Source organism: Amblyomma mixtum, chromosome 1 (assembly GCF_055824585.1).
Source record: "Amblyomma mixtum isolate Tamu chromosome 1, ASM5582458v1, whole genome shotgun sequence".
Lineage (NCBI taxonomy): Eukaryota > Metazoa > Arthropoda > Arachnida > Ixodida > Ixodidae > Amblyomma > Amblyomma mixtum.
In genome coordinates, this window is record NC_143012.1 from 207,627,310 (window position 1) to 207,650,817 (window position 23,508).

The 23,508-nt window shown below is 46.4% G+C and overlaps 1 protein-coding gene across 2 annotated transcripts in view; it reads left to right on the forward strand.

Moving 5' to 3' along the window:
- The first annotated feature begins 4,896 nt into the window (after window positions 1–4,896).
- Window positions 4,897–23,508, forward strand: part of Pask (PAS domain containing serine/threonine kinase) — a 76,486-nt gene continuing 57,874 nt past the window's right edge. Inside the window, exons 1-2 of one of the 2 annotated variants that reach the window (XM_089562683.1) lie at window positions 4,897–5,048; window positions 22,438–22,615. In XM_089562683.1, coding sequence (XP_089418809.1) covers window positions 5,023–5,048; window positions 22,438–22,615 — 204 coding nt within the window. In that variant the 5' untranslated portion in view covers window positions 4,897–5,022. The remainder of the gene's footprint in view (window positions 5,049–22,437; window positions 22,616–23,508) is intronic. The other variant, XM_089562696.1, reaches the window with a different exon arrangement.

Below are 23,508 nucleotides of genomic sequence, written 5' to 3' on the forward strand. Positions count from 1 at the left end.
GGGCGTACTTGAATTCAGCTTCATGAGGTGCCTATGTAGACGATATCAATAGCAGTTTGTATTCTGGATGTAAGAGGTCCTTAATAAGGCCTAGATCGTGCAAGTGTCTAGATGAGCCACCATCTCGTCGGGCCTTGAGTGATGAAAGGCAGAGTGCTAAGGAGATATTGGAAATTCATTATGGATGTTGCACATGCAGCATACATATGATATTGTCGCCTTTGCTGCCCCAGCTAGCCTGGCCTTCCCTGTCTTCGTGCCTGCTATTAAAGCCCCCTTCGTCAGCAAGTACGCTACAGTCTGGTGGAGGTGCGGGGTGCGGGCAGGTGCGACAGATTCCTTACGACGCGAGCCCTACTTCGTCGTCGTCGCCCTACTTCGTATGCGCCACCTGGCAATACAAGGTGGCAATGTTTTTTATGTTTTATTTGAATACTATCGCAAGCACTTTGAGAGCTGTGAAAGCCAAAATGGCGGATAATATTGCAGTTGCTTACTCGAAGACGTTCCTCGACTCGACGATGAGCAGCTTGATGTAGTTGAGGGACCTATCACTTTGGACGAAGTATTGTGGGGATTGTATAGCTGAAGGATTGCATGTTGTAAGATGTACGAGGTGTAGGTACAAACCATTTTTCTTCGTGTCTAGTAAGTCGATCAAGGTCGCATGTTTTCCTGTAGTTGTGCTAAAGAAATCACAAGATTATTTTAGAGCGCAGCTCTTTGGCGTCCGTTCCTGGGTTTCGCGTCGTCGTCGGCGTTGTCGTCGGCCTCGTAACCAGCTCCGCCCCCCTTTCATCCCCCCAGCGCTAGCAGCGACCGACTGATACCGCTGGATGCCGCTGACGCCGCTAGAGAGTCAAGATAACGTGACTGCATAGAACACCGTCGCCGCCATGCAGAAAGAGGAGGAATGGGTCCCCCCCCCCCCCCCCCCCCCCCCCCCTGTTCTTGTGTGGCGGATAGGGTGCTCTTCAGTTGCCGACGCGCCGGTTATTTCACGTAGGCCCCGGCACGTCGACGAATACGTGACCACCTTCCCACGGCTAGACCTGGTTCTTAGCGCTGCGGAAGCGAGGGTATCATATTGTTTGTGTCGGCATCGGCGGCGTTGTCCCTGAAACCAACTCCGCAGCTGGGGTTGACTCACTATCGAAAAGGTGAAACAGCTTATTTGCTGCGCTCAAATTTCGCATTAGGAAGTAACGTAATCGTCGGTAATTTTTTTCTTTCGCAAAAGATCTATAGGTTAGTAGTAACTTACAATTATAAAGAAAAAATACCGGAAAAGAATGCTATACTTCAAAAAAGCAGGAGCCGAAGAATGATAGAAAGATACATTAGCAATACAACGAACACGTTATATTTAGTTTAAGTAAGTGCAATTTTTTCAAGTCTATCACGCTAGTCGTGCTCCAGACAATATTACAGTACTTAAGAAGAGATAGCATTAGGGAATTATAGAGAAGATCATTAACTTCATTTGGTAAAATTTCTCTCAGTCTCCCAGTAAGGCCAACGGCTCTAGCTGCATACTTTCGACTAGAGGTACTCAACATGCTGGCTCCAAGTTAAATGCTTTGAAAAATGAACGTCAATATTTTCACTAAATTAGCTATCTCTACGCGATCTGTACCTAACCATCGGTTCAATGATGTAAGCTTCTATATTAATTTCGGTAAGTATAAAATTCCTATTTTTATTCGGGTTTATCACTAAACAAATTTTGTTCACCCACTGGTGTAAATAAGAAAGCGCTTTATTTGATCGCCATTCAATATCACACATAGTCTTTCCCTCAACAAAAAGGGTAGTGTCATCTGCGCTTGAGACAAATTTTGCGCAGTCGCTGCGGCGAACAATGTCATTGGCGTAAATACTGAACAAGAGTGGTCACAGAATGCTGCCTTGCGGAACGCCAGAAGAAACCAGCCAAACGGAAGATTTACTGCCATTCATGTCAACGTACCTGTTTCATTTTCTAGATATGATTTAGCAGTGTATGAGTATTGCCGCGAACTCTGAATGCGTGAAAAAATAAAACACTTTCGTAAAATCTATGTAGATCCTCGTTATAAGTTCCTTAATGCTGAAAGCTTCTAATATGATTCCTTTTTGAGTTAAAGTGGCGGTCTCTGCTTATCGGTGCTTTCTGAAACCGAGCAGGAAGTCATCAAATAAATTGCTTTGTGTAAAAAATGAAGTGTAAACTAGTGAAGAAAATTTGTAACAATTTTTAGATTCCTTTCCAGAAAACTGGTAATATAAAAATAGGACGATAACTGCTGAGTGCTTCTCTCCCCGTGCTTAAATACTGGTACTACACGATCGACCTGCATTTCTATAAGGAATGTGCATGTGGTGAACAAATTTAAAATCGAGACTGTGTGAACAAATTTCCCGCCGTCTTGTTGAACAACTCGCGGCCTCCGGTGAGGCTGCGGCACCTGCCAGCGATCCGGAAAAGCTCCGCGCTGCTGCTTCTTATTTCGGCCCCAAGGCGACAGCTCTCTCAACCACTGTTCACTCGCCCTTTTTTACACGATGTGGCGTTACTGCATGGAGGAAGAAAAAAACATCGTTACTGTCACCAGCAAACTATTTATACCCTCTACGCTTAGTCAGTGGAGAAAGGAGTTTGTACAAAGATATAATATGAACTAATTGGTCAGTATCTTGGCTTTGCAAAGCAGAAAACTGCATAATTTCTTCACCGAAGAAAACACATGCATAAAGATCGGGTGACACACGCTCGCGTCACACACTCATCAGGCAACTTAGACGTGTATTTAACAGCGAAATAGCAAAGGCTGATGACGTCTGATGGAGAATGCGCTGTGTGCAAGACGCTGCATGGACTAATTATCACACGGACCTGCCCAGTAACGAACGCATAAACTCGACAATTGTGCATGCGCGTATGCACGCGCACACGCAATAAAAGGTGGACGCTATATCGAACCTAGACCCAAGTTAAATCACTGAAAAAAGCGCACGACAATATGAATGGTCTGCAATTCTTTAAATCGATTGGATAACACGGGGCGCCATTCATGTCGGAATAAAATTATGTAAAATTGTGGTTCTGCCTCCTCTGCTGCACTAGTGGGTATCTCGTTATTGTTGAGTCGTTGTCGATGGCCTTGGACCAAACCAGTCAGGTATATGTTCTAGTTTCCTCCAATATCGTCGACAGCGGCTGGACCTTTTTATATATTATACGAAGCATATGGGAAAAATCGTTTTCTTGAAGCCGACCTTACTCGACAGAGTATGCGAACCGTGTTGCAGAAAAGCCGTCGTCGGCAATGCCGTCGGCAATGCCGTCGGCGTCGACGTGACAGGAAAAAAATCCGCAGGTGGATGTCGCATATCCGATAGACGGCAGCAGCCACACCATCACACTTGCTAAGCCGCGCAGGTACCTTCGTACGGCTTGGTTAATTTTGTTATCTGTTTGGTTAACGGTTGATTCTGCGTACGTGTTAGGAGCCAATGTAGGAAGGATCTACTTAGGTCATGGAGGAAGGACTTAGGTTATATTGCGTCAAGATCAGCCAATCTTGAATCCTTGGATGCTTGAATCTGTGACCAGTCACGTGACCTGGCCGTTGAATAAAGGAGGCTATACATATACAAATGCGGTAGTGGTGCTGTTTTTTAAGAGCAGGAGGTAGTATAGATACTGTTCTTTTTTTTCGTATTTTAACCTTCTTGGGTTGATTACATGGTGGCGTGAAACAAATCTACAGTTAGTGTCCGTACAATAGCTTTGGCTGTAAAACTGCTATATAACTACATTGTAATAAAGCCTGCCTCAGGAGCAGGGATGCGTAAACAACCTCTGACAGCGAAAAAAAAAAAACCTCTGACATTGAAAAAAGTGGGAAAAAAAACGCATAATTTACCTCTTTACCGACACTTACCCTTCCCAACGTGAGGCGCTTATGCTTCGCGCGCTTGAAAGTTCCTCAAAGGGCCGGGTCTTCTTCAAACGTTTTTATTAATGCGAAGATAAGTATGGGGCGTTGAAAGGGTGCGAATATGCTGATTGCATGGCGGCCAAGCCAGTTTCTCATCATGCAAAGAAGGGAACAGGCAGGACGAACACATCACCGCGGTCAGCCGCCTTAGCTACGTTCATCACGCGTACACATACATTCACGTACAATCACGGAGAAAATTCTCTAAGATGTTCGGAAAGCAAACTAGGCCCATAGGCGGTACGTGATCAGCAAGCATTTCATTTCACTACCAAAGAACAAAGAACACCAGTTTGAGTTTCAGCTCCAGAAGTGTGGTGTCGATAGGGCGGCTAATAATTGAGCCATCTGCTTTGTTTCTGGCTCACGCGTCCTAAAGATTTTTGTGCCGGGCTCTGCATTTATATGGCTGAAAAAGCTAAAACCATACGTTACAGTAAGTGCTAAGGGCTCGAAACTGACAAGTTGAAATACTGAGAGAGACAGCTTTGAACACCGTAGCTGTGAACGTGAGACAGGAACAAGCTTGGAGGACTTCCTCCATGAGAACGAGAGTTTTCAAAAGGCGCATCGCAGTAAACAACGTTGATGTCTTAAAATTGTTAGTAAAGTAACTTTTATTACGCGACTTTGTTTTACAATCACCACTACTTAAGACGTTGGCGCTGCAAACGTCTTTAACCTAAGACATGGTAGCGAAAGAAACAACTTTTTGCAATAACTAAGTGGTAATAAAAATTATTTAAAAAAATTAATGTGCATTTTTAAGTTTCAACATTTTAATTATATTATTTTTGGAAACTTCAACAAAAGCTGAGTTGAAAGTGTCTTTGGCGATGCAAGCACACCTGGTGGTTTTGCCTGATGTTCAGCTAAGCAGCTAAAAGCCCTTTACTAGTGTTTATTGTGCACTACGTACAGCCGTTGCTGCTCGCGCAAGGACCGTTGTTTCGAACTGAAGGCGGCAAGTCGCTGCAGGCCGTCGGTGGACGTGGAGGCATTTTCCGGACACATCTGGGCAACTCACCCATGCAGCACCATGAAGAAAAACAGTAGCAGCAACCCGTAAGTCATGTCATCCGTATGTGCTAGTGCTGAGAAGCAAAAAGCGTCGCAGAGGCCGGTACTGCACTATGTGCAGTTGTTCGCACCTATCTTTCAGTATTGAAGAATGAAGTAGTGACGTGCAACATTGCTATGTTTACGAACTATATGCGTCCTTACTGTCATATGATGCTACATTGACCACTGTCAGGGTTAGCTGCCTGCCTGCATTGGTTTAGGCACTAAAACGTTGTCATTCGGGTCTCAGCATTAATTTACTGTCATTTCAAGCTTTGCGAGGAGTGCTTATTGCTGCGGAAAACTTCAGTCTTCTCGAAAACCCCTCTTTATATGCATCATTGAAACTCATCTTAAAGAGCCAGGCCTAGCTCTCTTTGTGATTTTGCATTGTTGTGCAGCGCGGAACAGCCGAAGAATGTTTGCGAACGAGAGATAAGACTGTTGACGATGTAAAGGGTTCCAGCTTTTGATAAGTCAAGTGTTCCTTAGGGGTAGAAATAGAGGGATTTTGGTGCAAGCCTCATTTTGGTGTTCAAAATCATGACCGCGGTATTGTCTCATAAGTTTCACCCCCTGGAACTCCATCTTGGATAAATACTTGATCGTCTATATTGCGAGAATTTATTGCGATTGGGGAAAAAACTGAAGAAAGCAAGACAAGAAATGTAACTGCCTCTTACTGAATGTTAGCATTTTATCCTATCGTGTTTTCAAAGCAAAAGCCGCATCCTGCAACCAGGGTTGTGGTCAATCACATCTTATGCCGTAGTGAGCAGGCCGTGTGCAAGCATGTTTGTGAGCATGTGCAGTGCCAATGCCTCTTAACTTCAATGCTTGCCAGAACACGCCTCTTCAGTCGTTGCGATTCTCCTCTCACCATGTGCTTTGGTCGTGTGGGAGCTTCGATTAACTGGGTACTGATGGACTGTGACAGTGTTTGGCTTGAAGGGGGTTTTTGGCGATGCTTAATCCAAAATTGTAGTCCCTGGCGCATCCAAAGATGCATGAAGAGGGCACAGACATACAAAAATTACTGACAGGGAGAGCAACAACATGGCTAGTGGGAGCATGCAAGAGCTACGTAGTGGCCCCTTGCGAAAACATTGCAAGCTGACAGTGATTATGAACCAGGAGGAGGAGAGACTTTAATGGATAATGGAGAGGTCTGCCTGGTTATAGGCCTGGCATGCTACTCCAGATGAGGATGAAAGAAGAGGGTGAAAGAGAGAGAGAAAGAAAGAAAAAAAAAAAAGGTGACATCAAACATACTCACCACTCACGCACTCTCACACACACAATGATTATCAAAGTATGTCCACTAAAACCGTGTCCCCTAGATGACTATCAAAGTATGTCCACTAAACCCGTGTCCCTTAGAAAAACTAAGAAAGCTTTTGTCCCTCGCTCAGCCGAAGTCGCATCAGTCCAGGGTCCAAGGACATGCTCCAGGCGCACGGGGTTGTCCTGACGAAGTCCTAAAGCACCTAACAGTGCCTTGCGATAAGTATTAAAGATTTGGCAGTGGCAGATCAAGTGTTGAATATCTTCGCGCACACCACATGTCGGGCACAGAGGGCTACTTGATACACCAATTTTATAAAGATAGAATTTAGTAAAGGCAACGTCCAGACGAATTCGATGCAGGCAGTTAGTCACGTCTATTTAAATTCCGGGGAATGCGGAATTCACAAGCGGGGTCGATGCGAAAGAGGGGTCTGTATTGACACCGCGGATCACACCACAAAGAGCGTTGCGTCTGCCAGGCTTTAGTAGCGAGAAGTCTCGCGCCATCACTACGAGAAAAGGTATCGGTAGAAACAAGGAGGTGTCACCATGCGCCGATCTTGCTGCACCGTCAGCACGATCATTGCCTGCGAGGCCACAGTGAGCGGGCAACCACTGAAGCACAACACGGTGACGTCACTCACAGGCCTCGGTGTGTAACCTATTCAAGTCATCGACGATCTGCTCCTGAAGGCTTCCTGGTGAATTTATCGCCTGTAGTGCAGCACGAGAGTCACTGAAGACAACCCACGCTGTTGGCGGTTGTTGTAGGATGTAAGTAAATGCAACACGCAGCGCAGCCAGCTCGGTAGCAGTAGTCGAGGTGCGGTGACTGAGTATCGCTGAAATTGTGGTGCACGTTGACGGAATCCAGACGCCAATCGCAGATGATAAGCACGTTACAGAGCCATCAGTGTAGATGTGACGGTACGCATTGTAGCAACTATGAATGTGCTCAAGCGCAAAGTATTTTAGTGCAGGATTGGGGGTATTTGTTTTTCTTTTAATGCCAGGGATTGTGATCTTAATTTGCCATGCTGCATACCTCCAAGGTGCAGTGGAAGTTGTGACAGGACGCTGGTACTGTGATGGGAGAATGTTAGAAATATCCTCCATGCAGTAGTCAGCGAGTGGGTGGTTTGGTACACGAGCCACAAACCGCACCTGGGCACGAAGGAGCTCCTGGGTTAAGAGCACTGATGCCGATAGACGTCTGCTCTCAGCTAGAGTAACCATTGTGGAGGTGTTTTTGGGAAGGCCGAGACAGATTCGCAAGGCTTTAGCTTGCATGGCTTCAAGGATTTTAATATTAGTTTGCGAAATACCCTCCAGAGCTGGGAGACTGTAGCGCAGAAGGCCTTCACAGAGCGCTCCATACAGTCGAAGTAATGATGGTGTAGAACAGCCTCTTCTGCTGGTGGAGAGCATACGAAAAATAGAGGCGTAAGAGCAGAGCTTGACTTTCATCTGTTGCACATGTGGGGACCATGACAGTGACCTGTCAAACATTACCCCCAGAAATTTATGGGTTGTGACGTACAGTATTGGAGTACCAGCAACTTTCAGCACGTAGCGCGAAAGATCACGCCTTGAAAATGCAATTGCTGAGCTTTTATCGGACGACATGGCGAGACCGCGCTTGCTTAAGAATAATTCAATGCAGCCTATTGCCCTCTGTAGACGGGCATGCACAATGCGCCTATTGCGTCCGGAACACCATATACAGATGTCATCTGCATAAAGGGAGATTTCAACTGTCGGTGGCAAGCATTTTTCCAAGCCAACAAGTGAGAGATCGAAAAGGGTAGGACTTAGTATACCCCCCTGAGGTACTCCGCGAGATATTTGATGCGGAGCTGTGTCACCTTCACTTGTTGACATAAAAATCGATCTTTCGTGAAGATAGTCGCGCAGCCAGTTATACATTCGTCCGGTAATGCCAATTGATTGTAAAGCTGAGTGAATTGCCTCATGTGTGACATTGTCAAATGCTCCCTTCACGTCAAGAAACACTGCAATGGTCATAGACCGCACTGCTTTGCTGCGTTTGACACAATTGGCAAGGGCAATAACATTGTCAATGCTGCTGCGTCCTTTTCGAAAACCAGACATGGTCGGAGGATAAATTTCCCTGTTCGTCAGGTCCCAGGTTAAACGGGAGTGAACCATTTTCTCCATCAACTTCCCGATGCAACTTAGAAGGGCTATAGGACGATAGGCATTTAAGTAAGTTGATGCTTTTCCAGGCTTGAGGATGGGTATGACACGCGCACGCTTCCAACACATTTCAAGGCGGCCGAACTCCCAGGAGGTGTTATAAACTGCGAGGAGTTGAACCTTGGCGCTAGTTGTCAGGTGAGAGAGGGTAGTGTAGCTTATGCCATCTGGTCCAGGGCAGGATCTTTTATTGGTAGTTGCCAGAGCCGCATAAAGTTCATCCATAGTGAACGGTTCGTCAAGGAGGGCGGTGTTAGGTGAAGAGATAAAGCTTTGGGGAGATAGTGGCACCGATACGGCTGATGAACGAGCAATTATCTTAGAACAGAAAGCCTCCGCTGTGTCGAGACGAGAAATATTTGCATTCAGAGCTACGCACTCAAAAAGATTTAATGGCGCCAGCTGACTACTGAGGCTGCGCACAATGCTCCAAATCTTCGAAAGAGGCTTTCTGGGATCAAGCTTTGCGCAGAAAGATCGCCATTCCCGTCTCGCGAGTTTGTCCAAATGGCGCTGAACATGTTTCTGTGCACGCCTAGCAACGCTGATGTCTTCTCTGTTATTGGTCCTGCGTGCTCGTCTCTCTGCTCTGCGGCGAATTGCTCGAAGTCGCTCATATTCAGCATCTACACTTGAGTACACTGTTGGTAAGGTTATAACTTTAGTGCTGGTCGTTTTAGCACGTGCTACAGCATCAATAAAGTTTTCATAATCAATGTGGGAGAGCTCCAATTTCTCTACTGTGTCAGAGAAAACATCCCAATTCGTGTAGCGTACCTTACACCGCTCGGAACTTAGAAAAGCACCACCAACCTTAATGTACGTAGGTAGGTGATCGCTGCCATGAGTTTCTATGTCTACATTCCAAGTTGCTGAAGATGACAGATGCGCAGAAATCATAGAAATGTCAAGGGCACTGGACCTTGCACCTTATGAACCAGTCATAGAATCAAAGTGGTAGCAATCCGTGAAGTCATAGAAGGATTCAACATTCTGCAACTGTTTCTTGCATCACTCCTGGGCCTTCTGACAACATACGCTGTCGGGCTTGACAAGATTAGGTCAGCTGTATTTGCTTATTCTGTGAGGTGCACCGTTAAAAAAGGAGGCCATAGGAGGGTGCGATCATTATAATGAACTGACCCTATAACTAAGCATTTTTGCGGTCACGTACATTTCGTTTTAGATTCATTTGACCAGTGCCACTTGACTTAAACTCGTCACTTCGAGATTGAAAAGGGCTCCATGATTACCATTTGGAAGTGAATGGTGAATGGTGGCTTATCCTAAGCTCAGAGATCGGCATGCAAAAAGCTGTCTGGACACAGCGTACTTTGCTTATGAAAATTGCTGGGGGCGGTGATACCTTTATTACAATTTTTAAGCTTTGCTTGCATACAAAGGCTCCTTTTTCGGTGAAAGCAGTGTCTTTGTCATCAGAACGCAGTTTTCAGCCTCCCTTCAAGATATAGCTTGTCTGATCGATGTGTGTTCTGTCACAAGAAAGTGGAATCTGGTACATGACATTTGATGTACATGGCACCGACTGCATGTTATGTCCAGAAGAACAAACATCTTGCATAATTCAGCATGTTTAGCAACCTGGAGAAATCAGGAAACCATCAAGGGTACCACCTAAATGTTGGCCATGTCAGGGAAAAGTCTAGACTGAAGTCAGGATGGACCTAGCACGCAGTCTGTGCACATTGGCTTGACATCTTTTTGCTTTGCACCGTGACTTCTTGTCCACAAAGTGAGCACTGCATATGCTAGATTGTTTTGTACTTAGCTTAGGCTGGTGCTGATCAAGAAGCATATTTGCACTGAAAAATATTTTCCACGGAAAAAGCTAGAAACAGTAGGGCACAGAATTGGCTCATTTTCAGTTTTCATCGCATGCAAAGCAACTGCGGCACCGAAGTCTGGTATTGCGAGATGGCTGTTCGTGAATGCTTACTCTCTGGGCGATCTTGTAGGCCATGTAGAAACTGAAACGGATGCAGGCTAGTTGCTCTGTGGTTCGAGCTATGTTGACAGAGCCACAGAGCCAGCTGCTTTCTCTGAAAATCATTTTGTGCTGGTCCCACAGCAATCTACTCTCTTAAGAGGGGGGGCATCTGAAGAAAGAGAGGTTGCCTTATTGAAAGCTTGAAGAAAGAATCTCGGGCAGCGCATCAAGTAGCGCATGGCACCCTTATAAGGACGCAGTGTGTCATTTAGAAAGTTCGCAAGTTACTCAAACTGCAGCTATTTCTCAAACTAAAACTACTTGTGTTGATATGTGAACTATTTCAGAGTATTCAGTTCTATTTGCAACCAATTTTTATTACTCTTGTCCACATCCTTCCTTCCATTGCAATGCACGTTGTTACCCTAACAGACCATCAGTTGTGGAAGTGGTAGAGTAGTTCACCACATTGAATCACCCGTCTGTGCCCATTGGTAGCTACTAGGATATTAGTGACTGCAGTTTCTCTTATCTATGCTGCTGTCTTTCTGTCTGCCTAGCCTACTTTTCTCCATATCCTGCCATGCTGTCCTCAACTTGTTTTCAGGCTTTTTCAGGCAGGTCTATTGTAAGCCTGTTGTAAGCAGTCTATTGTAAGCTTGTATTGCTGTTGTAAGTTTTCATGTTAATTTAATGAAGTCAGCGAGCTCCCGATCATGCTTCACCCTTAAATAGCTAGATTTGTTGTTTGTTCACTCTGTTGCTAAACTGTGTCCCAGGTTTTCATTTGTTAACAGCATGTCTGAACTTAGCCATGCCTTATATGATTGCAAGTAACAAGAAGAGAGCAGTTGAATGGTACAGGTCGCATACTGGTATAATAAAGAGACTGTCAAGTGACCAAAATGTGTTATGAGATTCGGTTGGAAATGAAAAGGTCTCTCCTGATATTGACAGGATTGAGTGTTCCAATACGAATGAAAAGAGGATTTATAATTTCGATTTGGAGCTGAAAATCGCTTGTATCAAGTAGAACAACATTCTCCCAGGAAATTTGGCCGCTATCAGTGTACCCCACCTGATGACCACATCTCGACAATCTCCACATCTCTTGCATGTTGTTAAATGCGATATTTAATGTTTTTTTCTTCGAAAAGAGTTATATTTCATTTCAAGCTACACTCTGTTTAGTGTGTGCTTCGATGTCTCATAGTATGATTCAATTAAGGGATGCTGGTGGTAAATGGCAGCCTGAGCAAGACACTACGCTAGACAGATCATTCGTTCCATGGGAACACTACAGGCATTTTTTATGCGCAGAAAGCTGTCTGTGTTGCTGAGAAAATCTACCAACATTAGTTGGCCACGAAACTTGAAAAAGGTTATGTCAGTTTTATGATGCGTGTTTGCTTGAGCACTTCGGTCATTCAGAGGCACCACTTCTGAGCATGAATTTTATTGAGAGCTTGGAGTGCTATACTTGCTTCCTACAGTGACCATACGCAGGCTGGGTGCATAGAATGCAAAGAAAAAGACATGGCGCTGTTTTTTCCTCCTTTCTCTGTCCATCGCGTCGTTTCTACTGTTGAATTATTAGACTGCTCACATTTTTGACCACGCGTACTGCACTGCTTCCCCTTATGTCAGTAATTCCTGCCCACTGATGCCGAAATAGCGTCTCACAAGAAAGTGATAAACCAATTGTGGCTGAAGAAGAATTCATGGCACCAGGCACAGTTGCAGGAATCCACAAGTGGTGTCACCATGTGTACTTTGCTTTTCTACAACGTTCAGACTTCTCAAAGCTGTTTTTGATAAAAATGACTAATTTTTTATCACATGATGATAACCTTTCAGTCTGGCTTGAATTAATATTCCCCGTTAGTGTCCCTTTAAACTGTTTTCGACGGGACATACGTCATTGTGTCATAATGGCTTTGTATGAGGAAATGCGAGCTAGCGCTACTCTGCACTAAAATTGTTCATTTACTTTCTAGCCAGCTGTGCCATATCCCTTTCTGGTTCTTCACTTTTCTCAGCACGAAATCATCACTGCACTTCGTAATCATTGTTTCTAGCTCTGAGATACATAAAAACAAACATGACTACTGATTGGAGCATTGCACGGGCCCAGGTCGGGCTTGGGGCCATACATAGAAGGGCTGTATAGGACTTTTGATTGATTATTGCAGTGTGACGTACACGTATGTCAAACTAGCAGTGACACAGATGAAACAGGGCTGTGGTGTTGGCTCAGAAAAAAGTACTCAATCCCCAATTACTTTTTTTTTTGTCTGCTATAGTTGCATTTTCTTACCACGGGAAAAATTAAAAACAGTACAGCTCTTTTTCCTGTTGCCCAGAGTGTCTCTGAAATGGAAGAAGCCCAGCTATAATACCTTTTCAGTAGTTTATTATAAACCACTAGTACTACTTTTTGTTGCCGTGAAATGAGAGAGCTTGTTTGCTGACAGAGTTTAATCAGCGCCACTCTCAGTGCTATGTCCAAGTAACTTCAGACGGTACTGGCGGCGTAGAGCGGTACAAGAGAAAGTGGAAAGGAAAGGCGCAAAATACAGCAGTGGGCTGCACTACAGCAGTGTTCTTAGTGGCGCATTGTAACTCCTGACACACGGTTCATTTGCACGGATGCATTCGCCTAATAAAATGCACAGCATCGCAGGCTTGTGCTGGCTTGCTCATGACTAGACATTTGAATATTCATTAGAATCGCTGGAGAAGGACCTTCATTTGACTGCTCGATAGGCAGTGGTATGTTGCGAGATACTATTTGACTGTCTGCCTTTGCCTAAGAACATCTCTGTGCTACGAGAAGCGCCTTTAGAGAAGGGCATGTTGGTTTAAGACACCTTGGGTCTTCAAGCACAATCTATGCACTAAATTGGCAAAAAGGGAGTAATTACTCGTTGGCATCCACCCGAAAGCAGCCATACGGCTACAAAGGAAAGCTATACAGCTTTCTCAGAAACTTTGTAGTTAAAGAAAAATTCGTCCTGGTCCGGGGTTCGAACCCAGGACCACCGCTTCACCGGAGCAGTCGCTCTACCAATTGAGCTAACCAGGACGGCAAGCTTATGGTAGGGCGAGAGCGAATTGACACAGTTCCCACTTCGAGTTATTGATCAATTCGCTGTCGCCCTACCATAAGCTTGCCGTCCTGGTTAGCTCAATTGGTAGAGCGACTGCTCCGGTGAAGCGGGGGTCCTGGGTTCGAACCCCGGACCAGGACGAATTTTTCTTTAACTACGAAGTTTCTGAGAAAGCTAACACAGTTCCCACTTCGAGTTATTGATCAATTCGCTCTCGCCCTACCATAAGCTTGCCGTCCTGGTTAGCTCTATTGGTAGAGCGACTGCTCCGGTGAAGCGGTGGTCCCGGGTTCGAACCCCGGACCAGGACGAATTTTTCTTTAACTACGAAGTTTCTGAGAAAGCTGTATAGCTTTCCTTTGTAGCCGTATGGCTGCGCTCGGGTGGATGCCAACGAGTAATTACTCCCTTATTACAAATCTACTCCACCTTGGGGGATTCCCCTAAACATTTGACCAACACTAAATTGGCATGTTTGCTTTTCGTCTCATAGCCATCCCTCCCTTGCAATAGAGGCTTTATTGCAAGGGGTGTAATTCACTGCGGCTGTGAATTCAACCCGCGAAATCATGTTCACAAAAAATGTAAGAAATGCAATTGCTATGTCTTGGAGGGCGTTTTGATGTTTAGGCATTGCGACTGTAAAAAAGGACTGACTAAAGATCTATAGGTAATACTGAGTTTACTGCGTGTGTATGCAATTCTTTTCATTAGGCTCTCGGGACTTCAGGCTTTCACAGATGAAACCACTGGTAAAAAAGCCGAGCGCTCGGTCCACCTTGTCTTGTCTTATTTTTGTGTTTACGGAACCAATTCTTTAAAAAATTATATTGCGATTCGAGTTACTTTACTGGCCCCTCCCTGTGTATCAGGAGGCTGCTTGCACACAGCTCTTGAGCTGCTGTTGGAACGGGCCAGGGCCGGGCCTCATGTCGAGCTTGGCGGGCCATACTTGGGCTCAGTAGAGTGATAATGTAGCCCGGGCTAGGCTACGGCCTCAGAATGTAACCCGTGCAGTGCTCTACTACTGATTTGCGCCTTTTGTGGCTCCCTTGGTGTTAATGGGCAGGTAAATATGTTTTATTACTGCAGATTTAAGGTTGTAAAATGTTTTGTACTTTTCCTTGATGAAAACTTTCTGCATTGGTAGTGGCACTGAGTGTGAATGAAAGTGCATCACAGGACAAATCGAGGTAAGCAGCAGTGTCTAAAAACCGAAAATAAAGGTACCACCAGCTAGGCATTGGAATCGTGCTTGTCAGTTGCATTGCTGCCATCATGCTGGGGTTACCATCCCTCATTCGTATCCCATTTTTGACCCTGACAATGAAATACTTGCTAAGAGCTGCGTGCTGCAGTTTAGTAACCTGGGCCCAAAAGAGCATAAATTACTTTTAAGAGCCAAAGGCAAACTAGTCCAGCGGTAGAGTCGCTGAACATCGATTTGTTTTGTTTCGTTTTGTATTTGCTTCTTCTGGTTTTTGTATTCCTCGTGTGATAAAAGAGCAATGGCAGTCGCAGAACAAAACTTACTTTCTTATTTTCAGAGGTGTAATTCTTAGTTGTTTTCTCTTGTGTGCAAGTCTGTCAGCCTCAGACAGTCTGGTAAAAATAGACCATGCATAACTGCACTTTTATTTGGAAACTGGCTGTAGTGGCGCTACCTTTCATTTGTTTTCACTTTTTTTCTGGCAAGGTGCGTATCTCTGTCTTTATCCAGAGTAACTGATTTGTCACAAGAAAGTGATGATCCATTGTTATGAGCCAGTTTCAGTTTGTTTCTGGTGTCCTTTTGCAGCAGTAACATTTCGAGCGGCTCAAATTTTCTAGCGTAATGGTCACCGATAGAATTGCCAAGGGAGAGTTCACTACACTTTTCAGTTCAGTATGCTAGCAATGAACAGAAATGGAACCTAAGACTTAAGCAATGCCATGTCCCTAAATATAGCTATGTTCAAAGTTAAAGTACCTCACTTAGCTTAATAATAAAAAGAAAATATTTGCGGTGGAAACCATCTGTAGTTTGGACTTGTGGAGCCATGGAATAAAACTGAAGCTGTTTGGCTGGTCTCCTCTTTGTGGTATGCATATGGCAGAAACGTGACTTTCTGAACCATTGGCTACCAAGACCACCTTGAGGACTACCGCATATAATTTTGTTCTTCATAGTCTATTTTGTTGCTCTCTCTGGTTCTGTTGATGTTTGTCTGGCAGAAAAAGATGTATTCGTTGCTGAAAAAAAAAAACTGGATTTAAAAATTTTTTGGAAATTGTTTTATTCATTTATTTATTTATTTATTTATTTATTACACATACCTCAAGGGCCCTCGGATGAGGGCTTTACGTGAGGGGTGGGCTAGCAACCTGGTGTTAATAACATTTTTTCGATGGCTTTCTTAAAGTGGTCCGGGTTTGTATGAAGGATGGTACTTGTGGCAAGACTGTTCCAGTCACGTGCTGTTTGGATGAAGAAGGAATGGAGATGCATGGGTCACGGTGCGAGCAGGGGTAAACGGCATTTTGGTGGCTTGTGCGGGCTGAAGAACTATGAGCAGGCTGAATAGGACAGTTGGAAGACAAGTTACGATACATTTTGTGGTACAAGCACAGCCTTGCAACTGTGCGACGTTGCTTGAGGTTAGGTAAGCATACATTATTTTTGAGGGAAGTAACACTGGTGGAGTATGAGTAGTTTGAGTAGATGAATCGTACGGCGAGATTTTGGGCAAGTTCAATACAGTTAGTTAGGTTAAGTTGAGCGGGGTCCCAGATGGCAGATGCGTATTCTAACTTTGGCCGAATTAATGTTTTATAAGCTAGTAATTTAACTGATGGTGAAGCTAGACGTAAATTACGACGAAGGTAGCCGAGAGTTTTATGAGCATTGTTAATTATTCATGATTGCTTGTGAGCTAGTATAATCAATCACATTTCCGTGACAGTGTTTGATTGTTTTGTTGTAGAACTGTTATTCAGATTCTTGCCTCCCAATATTTCCACAGCTGCATGCTTACTTTTGCTTTTTTTTGCCTTCTTCTCAAACTGTAATCATGTGCTGTTAGAACTGCAGGCTGCAAACTTTGTATAGTTTATTCTTCACCCCCTACCCCAGGCACCAGAGTCAGTTGTATTGTGTGGTCTTCGAGCTTTTATTTTTGCCTTCCTGTGCCTCCTCCTCTTTGTCGACCTTTCGAACTGGAGACAAGTCGTGCTATGCGAAAGCTGACGCCTCCTCCTCCTCTCCCTTTTCTCCCGCCTCCGGCCCTCGCTTGTCGCCTTTTTCTTTGGGCTAAAGTTTACGTTTGCTTCAGGCTTTCGAAGAGTCGCAAGAACTCGTAGGCAGGTTAAAGAAAACCAACGCCGCACAAAGTCGTTCTCGGCTCGGCTGCAGGTTTCGCTTTCATCACTTTCTTTGTTCTGCCGAGCACTTACGCCCCCTTCCCCCTCCCCCACTCCTTGCACGCTAGCGTGCGCTTATGACGCCGACGGCTACTGGCGTGCGGCGGCCAAACTACCGCCGCCGCGGACCTCTGCAGCGCTGTGCAAGCAACGACCGCCGCACGCTAACCATTAGCCGCGCCGGGTAATGCGCCATTGTTGTGTGTGTATGTCTCGGCCGAAGTGGCCGCGGAGGAGCTCGGCTCTGCGGGTGGCGAAGGAGGGGGCGGCGGTCTTGGAATGTCTCGTAGCGCGCCTTTTCGGCGTTTTTATCAACAGTAGTAGTGTGGAGGTGCAGGCGTTCTCCGACGCCTGCTGTGTTCGTTGCGTTCCAACGCGCCTCGGGAAAATACCACCTTTTGTTTCCTATAGTTGGTAATTTTCATCGTTCCTGTTACTGTGTAACCACGCAAGGACACACACGTGCAGCTGTTCTTGCGCAGCGTACCGAAAGGCTCTTGCGTGGTCAACGCTAGCGCGGATTCGTTTCTGTAGCATGTATAGCACTTTTCAAAAGTAGAGAACCTAAATGATTTGCTTCTGAGTGACGTGTAGGGCATCTCTTACACTTGTCAAAATTAGTGAACCCAAATGATTTGCTCCTGAGTAACGTGTAGTGCATCTCTTGTAGCGTCCTTGAAAGTCCCATCTTTCGTAAGGCTGAGGTCGAGGGTTCGAATCGTGTAGTGAATCTCCAGTAGCGTCCGTGAAAGTCCAAGCTTTCGTAAGGTTGAGGTCGAGAGTTCGAATCCTGTCACCTTCGAAGGATTTGGGACGGTGGCGATGCATATAGCGAACCACATGACAGGGCCGTTCTGAAAGAAACTCCTTAGGTTCTATGAACTTTTGACAGAGGCTGTAGGTGTACCGTTCACCATCTAGAAGAACAAGGCCCCGGTTTTTGAACGTGAATCCGTTTCTTAGATGGACCAAGAGCGCACGTGTCGAACCCTGTGGTGTTGTGCGTCACCAGGATCCGATTCTGAGACGTGCATGAGCCGAGAAATAAGTTCCAGAATCACTAAACTCTATACGTGAATGGAAGAGCTGTACAAACATTGAAGGGTATTACGAAGTAGGCTTGGGGAGACATTTATCTTTTTTAATTAATTGCTTTAATTTTGAATTAAACGGAACATATACCTCAACGTAGTATCCAAATATAAGATACCAATTCAGCGCCCACTTTGTCTCGTAAATACCTTTTTAAAATGTTCGAATACCTTCTACAAAAATATTGCACGAAGTTCAGGAAGGATTTGGACGCTTTAGTCCAGTTCCGTGCCCTGGCTTAATTTCATTTTGAAGGTAAAAAAGCTTTCAGTTGCGTGCGCGTTCACGGCTGCTGCACAAACACGGCTACTAAAATCCTATTCATCATCATGTGTGGGCCTGGTACGATCAGCCTTGACAATGCATGACGCGGTGCTTGCCATCGGTAGTATGACTGCACTACAAAAGCGGCTGTTTTTCAAAAGGGCGGCCTCAGTGCCAGGGAACTGAGAGAGGCCTGAGGGACATATAGTAGATCGAGGCATAATAAATGAATAAGAAAATAGGCCTAATAAATGAATGAGAAAATAGGCCTGAGGGACACATTCATCTCGAAGTACCAGCGGTTGGTGGTGATTGTGGGCAGGGCGCCATTTTGACACTGCGACCCGACGTTAATGTCGTGGCGCCTGACACCCATTGCCCCGATCACGCATGTTTTGTTCCTATAGTTACATACGCCTGGAATCCAGGCCGCTTTTCGGTGGAGTTGAAATACAGGGTAGCCCGCTGTCAGTGCACTTAAAAAGAACCCCACGTGGTCTAAATTAATCCGGAGTCCTCCGCTACGGCTTCCATGATAGCCCATGTGTGGCCTTTGGACGTCAAACCCAGCATACCTTTACCATTACGGCTGGTGTACAAACAGGGCTAAAAGCGTATTGAACCATGTTATAACGAAGTTGGAGAGGCCCGGCAAGAACTTCGTTATAGCCGTAGCTTCGTTATAGCCGGTTTCGAGAGTGTCTCCAAGGGCAATCGTCATTCCTTCGTTATGTCCATTATTTCGTTATAACGAGGTTCGACTGTAGTACGTATACAAGAACGCTCTTCCTGTCGTAGCCGTTATCACGGTACTGTACGTAGGGTACTGGCTGCACGCGTTTTGAGACGCACGTGCCCTCAGTTCCCAGCAGGCGTAGTAAAAGAGTAAGCCGGTGCATTTCATTAAAAAAAATAAAGGCTTCCCCTCACGCCCGTTTTTTTAAATGGAGCTGTGCAGCTACTGAGACTTCAGTGAGTGCAGGTGCGTCGATCAACGTGTCAAGCGCTGTTGTAGGCCACGGTCATCTCGCGGCTCAATGCTGCGCAACCTTTCTACGCGCCATTTTTTTTGTTCGAGACCGTGCATTTCGACGGAGCGCGATTTTGTGTAAAGCGCGGGGGCTGGTCCCGACGTCTGAATATACCCGGTACTTCGTGTCTGAAACACGTTTCCGCTCATTTCCGACCTTGCGTCGGGCTCCAAGTGTGGCTTTCGATGTCCGGTGGGCTTTAAAAAAAAATAAAAAGGAAACAGTCTGGCGGTTTTCTGGCTTGCGTAACTAACGGCGTTGTTCGCCGCTGGCTGACGGGGCCAGGTGAGGAGGCTTTGTCTGCCGTGGCGAGCTGCTTCACTTCTCTGTGCCGAAGGAAACGACCTTAGCGGAGGAAAAACCCGAGAATGTGCCAGCTGTCACTGTTTTTCTTAAGACCGGCTTCCGCGCTTGCGAAGGACCGATCTTTACGTCTTGTCAGTGGCGGTAACGGAATTGGTTTGGATCTCGATACACTTCTGCCTGCCCGTGTGCACAGCTAAAGGATCAGCCCAGTGCAACCGCGTACAGTTTCAATGCTGCGGCTGCCTGCCCCATGCATTCCGGTCTCCGGGGCAGTTTCAGGCATGTTATGACGTTTCCAGAAAGCTCTGATGGCGCACTTTCGCTTGGGATGCCTCGCATCGCCCCAGGAACGTTGCCAGAGTTCTGGCCCCGTCATAAGGTGCAGTGCTGAACTTGGGGATGAACTGCTTACTGCATGTGCATGGCGCGCTTGTGTACCACAGTGGAGCTCACTTATAACGGCTGTAGTTATAACGAACGCTCACTTGTTACGAAGGAAGACGGTGCTACCGTCAAAATATGCATTGGGGGCAAGTGGCAGAGCATCTCAGATGCAACGAACGACTGTGGCCCGCTACTCGGTTATAGCGAACGAGGAGGGGCTGTCGTCTCGTCCCTGCAGTCTTTGAACTCGCGCTTCTCGCAAGCCCGGACACCGAAGAGCGTCTCCCAGCCGCATCGACACCGCTCAAAAAGAATGCGACCCGGAAAAGCAATAAAAACGGTGGCATTGAAACTGTTGATAACTGGCAGCCAAGGAAGCGCCAACGGGTGAGAAGGTATACTCGGCATCGGAAAATTGTCTGAAATAGAATGAGAAACGTGGCGGGTGCTAGGGGGGAAGCTATTGCGCTCGGTCGGTGATCAGTCAACTGCAGTTATGTCAGGACTTCGGATACAAGACACGCGCCATATGCCATGCTGGCCCAGCCGGTCTCCACCTAGGCTCTCCACCATGCGCTACTTCTCGGTCGCTGAATGGGCGCAGGAAACACAGGTGACGTAGTCTCAAACATATGTGGCGATACGACCGTGGACTTGTCGCAAAGCGTCGCAGAGCCATGAATGACGAAGGCACTATAGAAGAGCACCAAAATGGTGGAATCTGAAGAATGCCATGACAAGTAGACCGACCTGGCATTAGCTGCTGTGAACGGCGGTTGGTTGCATCGCGTCTCCGAGAGCAGATCGTTGGCGCAAGGATCTTGGAGAGAGAAGAGCTTGGGAAACAACTTCAAGGATCTCCAGCAGGCATGATGACGGCGGGCATTGTAACGGCTTACCAGTCGGGGATGACGCAATGCTTAGAGAATGTACGCCAGCTTTGTCTGAATAAGTATTCCTTGGGCGTAATATGGAAAGTCCAACTCTCACTTTAGGCGCAGAAATTCAAACCTTTTGATAGCTTTGTAGCTGTAAGTGCTGTTAAGCCGAAAGCCTTTTAATGCCTCACTGTTGTCGACAGAAGTTTGTCAGCAGAGGTGTCACGCTTTTGACGGGTGACCACTGAGACAGTTACCAAGTAATTTCCTTGATTATGACGTCACGCCAGACGGAGATATATCGGGCTCCGACCCGGCTCGTCGCAGTCGTCCCGGCGTAACCACGCTGTGCGTTTCAGCCAGGCCATGTCATCCGACATGCGCAAGGCGGTGGCGTTCTGTGGACTGCTGGCAGCGCTACAACACGCTGTCGCGTTCCACTCCTAAAGGCGAAGCTTAAGCGTCATTAATTAGAAGTTAATTAGTGTTTAGTCATTAATGAGTAATAAGTCACTAATTAGTAATTTGTCATTACTTCGTCATCAATTATGTGTGACGTAATCTAGTGGTGGCGTCACCAGTGTCACATAGGCAATGGGCTCTGAGTAGAAACCTGTCGTACGGATTTTGGCTACTAATTGACATCGCGACTCAGCATCCGGGCCTTTCCAGAAAGTATCGACTCGCTCGATAAGCTGGAAGAAGCCCTCGACCGGGATAGTATCTCCCTGTGTTTGGCTTGAAAGTCATTCTTGACCTTATTCCACCCAAATCTCCACTACTTGAACCCGCCCCCTAATTCATACCATTCCACCACTAATCTCAACAAATCCACCTTAATGCACCCACTAGCCGCATACTAATGTAGCCTATACATTTTCTGGGGTACTAGGAACCTCGGATACAACGAATGCAATACGCGCAACCGTCAGGTTCGTTATAAGTGTGCTCGACTGTAGTAAAAAAATAATGCTTCTCGAAACCAAAAATGAAATCTTGGAGTTGATGGGTGGCGTCCTATTCAAGGACTCCATTGTCAAAGGGGCTGTCGTCTTAGCGACGTCATGGTGGGGTGGTAGTGGTTTATTTAAAAAAATAAAAAGTGAAGCAAAAGAGTGTTGCCGGCCGCGGCAATTGCTATCTAATATCTTAAGCACCCGAGCTGCAGCCGGCGGAAACGAAAGGGAAAGGAAGAGGATAGTGAGGAGAAGTATAGAGGGGAGCGACAGCAAGAAAGGACAGGGGAGAGCTTTGTACACTATTTACAAAATACAAAAGTAATCAAGTTCGCGCCGCTCGCGCGCTAATGTCCAAGCATTGTCCGAAAATAAGTGCGCGCGAGCGGCCACTGCGCACAATCACTGGCTCGCGTTTCCCGCGCGATGCACTTGCACTTGCGGGCGTTGCTGAATGAGCTGGCCCCACGTTGGGCGCCACTGAAGCGACGTTGTCGAATTCGCACCCCTCTCCGCGCAGGTCGGGCACCGGCGCTGCCCCGGCGTGCAGCCAGCAGCGATGCTACGGGCCCACCATGGCGTCCTCGCCGGTGGGGCTTGGCGCCCCCTCGCAGCGCTACCGCTCTGCCTCGTGTGGCGGCGCTGGGGTCGGCGGTGGCTGCGTGCCGGTTACTCCGATCTTCGCCAACCGGAAGCAGGTATGCCTTGTTGTTGCACTTCCTGCCTTCCTTTCTCTTTTTAGCGCAATAGCTTTAAAGGCCTCGTTCCCTACAAAATCCGGTGTCGGCGTTGTGAGTTAAGAATGACGGGCATGGTCGTGGCAGGTGGTCCCCAGAGAGCAACCTAAGAGGCAGGTGGGCCGCCTAGGTCCCGTCTCCTTGCGGCGTCATCACAACCTGCCCACTGTGCGAGGTGGTAGCTAAATTAATGACTTGTCGCTCGGTCATAGCATTGCCATGAAATCGCATTTTCGTTTTATGGTTTCTCGTTTTTGCATGGCTACGATGAGCATTTGAACTTGCCTGCTGAAACTCTGCTTTCAGCCTTCTTTTCACCTCCCGCAGGAGATTTGCTACGAAACTCGATTTCTTTTTTTTGTCCCAGAGAAACGAACATCTGCTTCAAGATGCCATTTTCCCTGTTGTACAGCTACGAATTGCAATTTCTTCTGCAAAAGCTGCTACAAAAGGCCTTCTTTGTCATTTTCACCACTTATTTCGCGTATGGCTGCTGAACTCAAGGTCGCGGGGTCGAACCTCGGCCGCGGCGGCTGCAGTTCGACGGAGTGCGAAAACGCAATATTCTGGGATACGGCATATAGCCCGCGTGCAGCTTTAGGAGGTTAAGACCCACAGACTGTTTCTTTTTTTTCTGTTTTTTTTTTTACGTTACGTGGATATTTACTTAGATTTCTTATCTCCTGCATGGCGCACGAGTCCCTTCGACCGCAGATTGTCCTCTTGGTGGGGTCATACGTTTACTGCAGCCGAAAAGGTATCCTTGCAATGAAAGCCCATAATTACACTTCAAACTGCCTTTGCACCTGTCTACGGCTGTGATCGCATAAATGTTTATTTAGCCGTACAGCCGG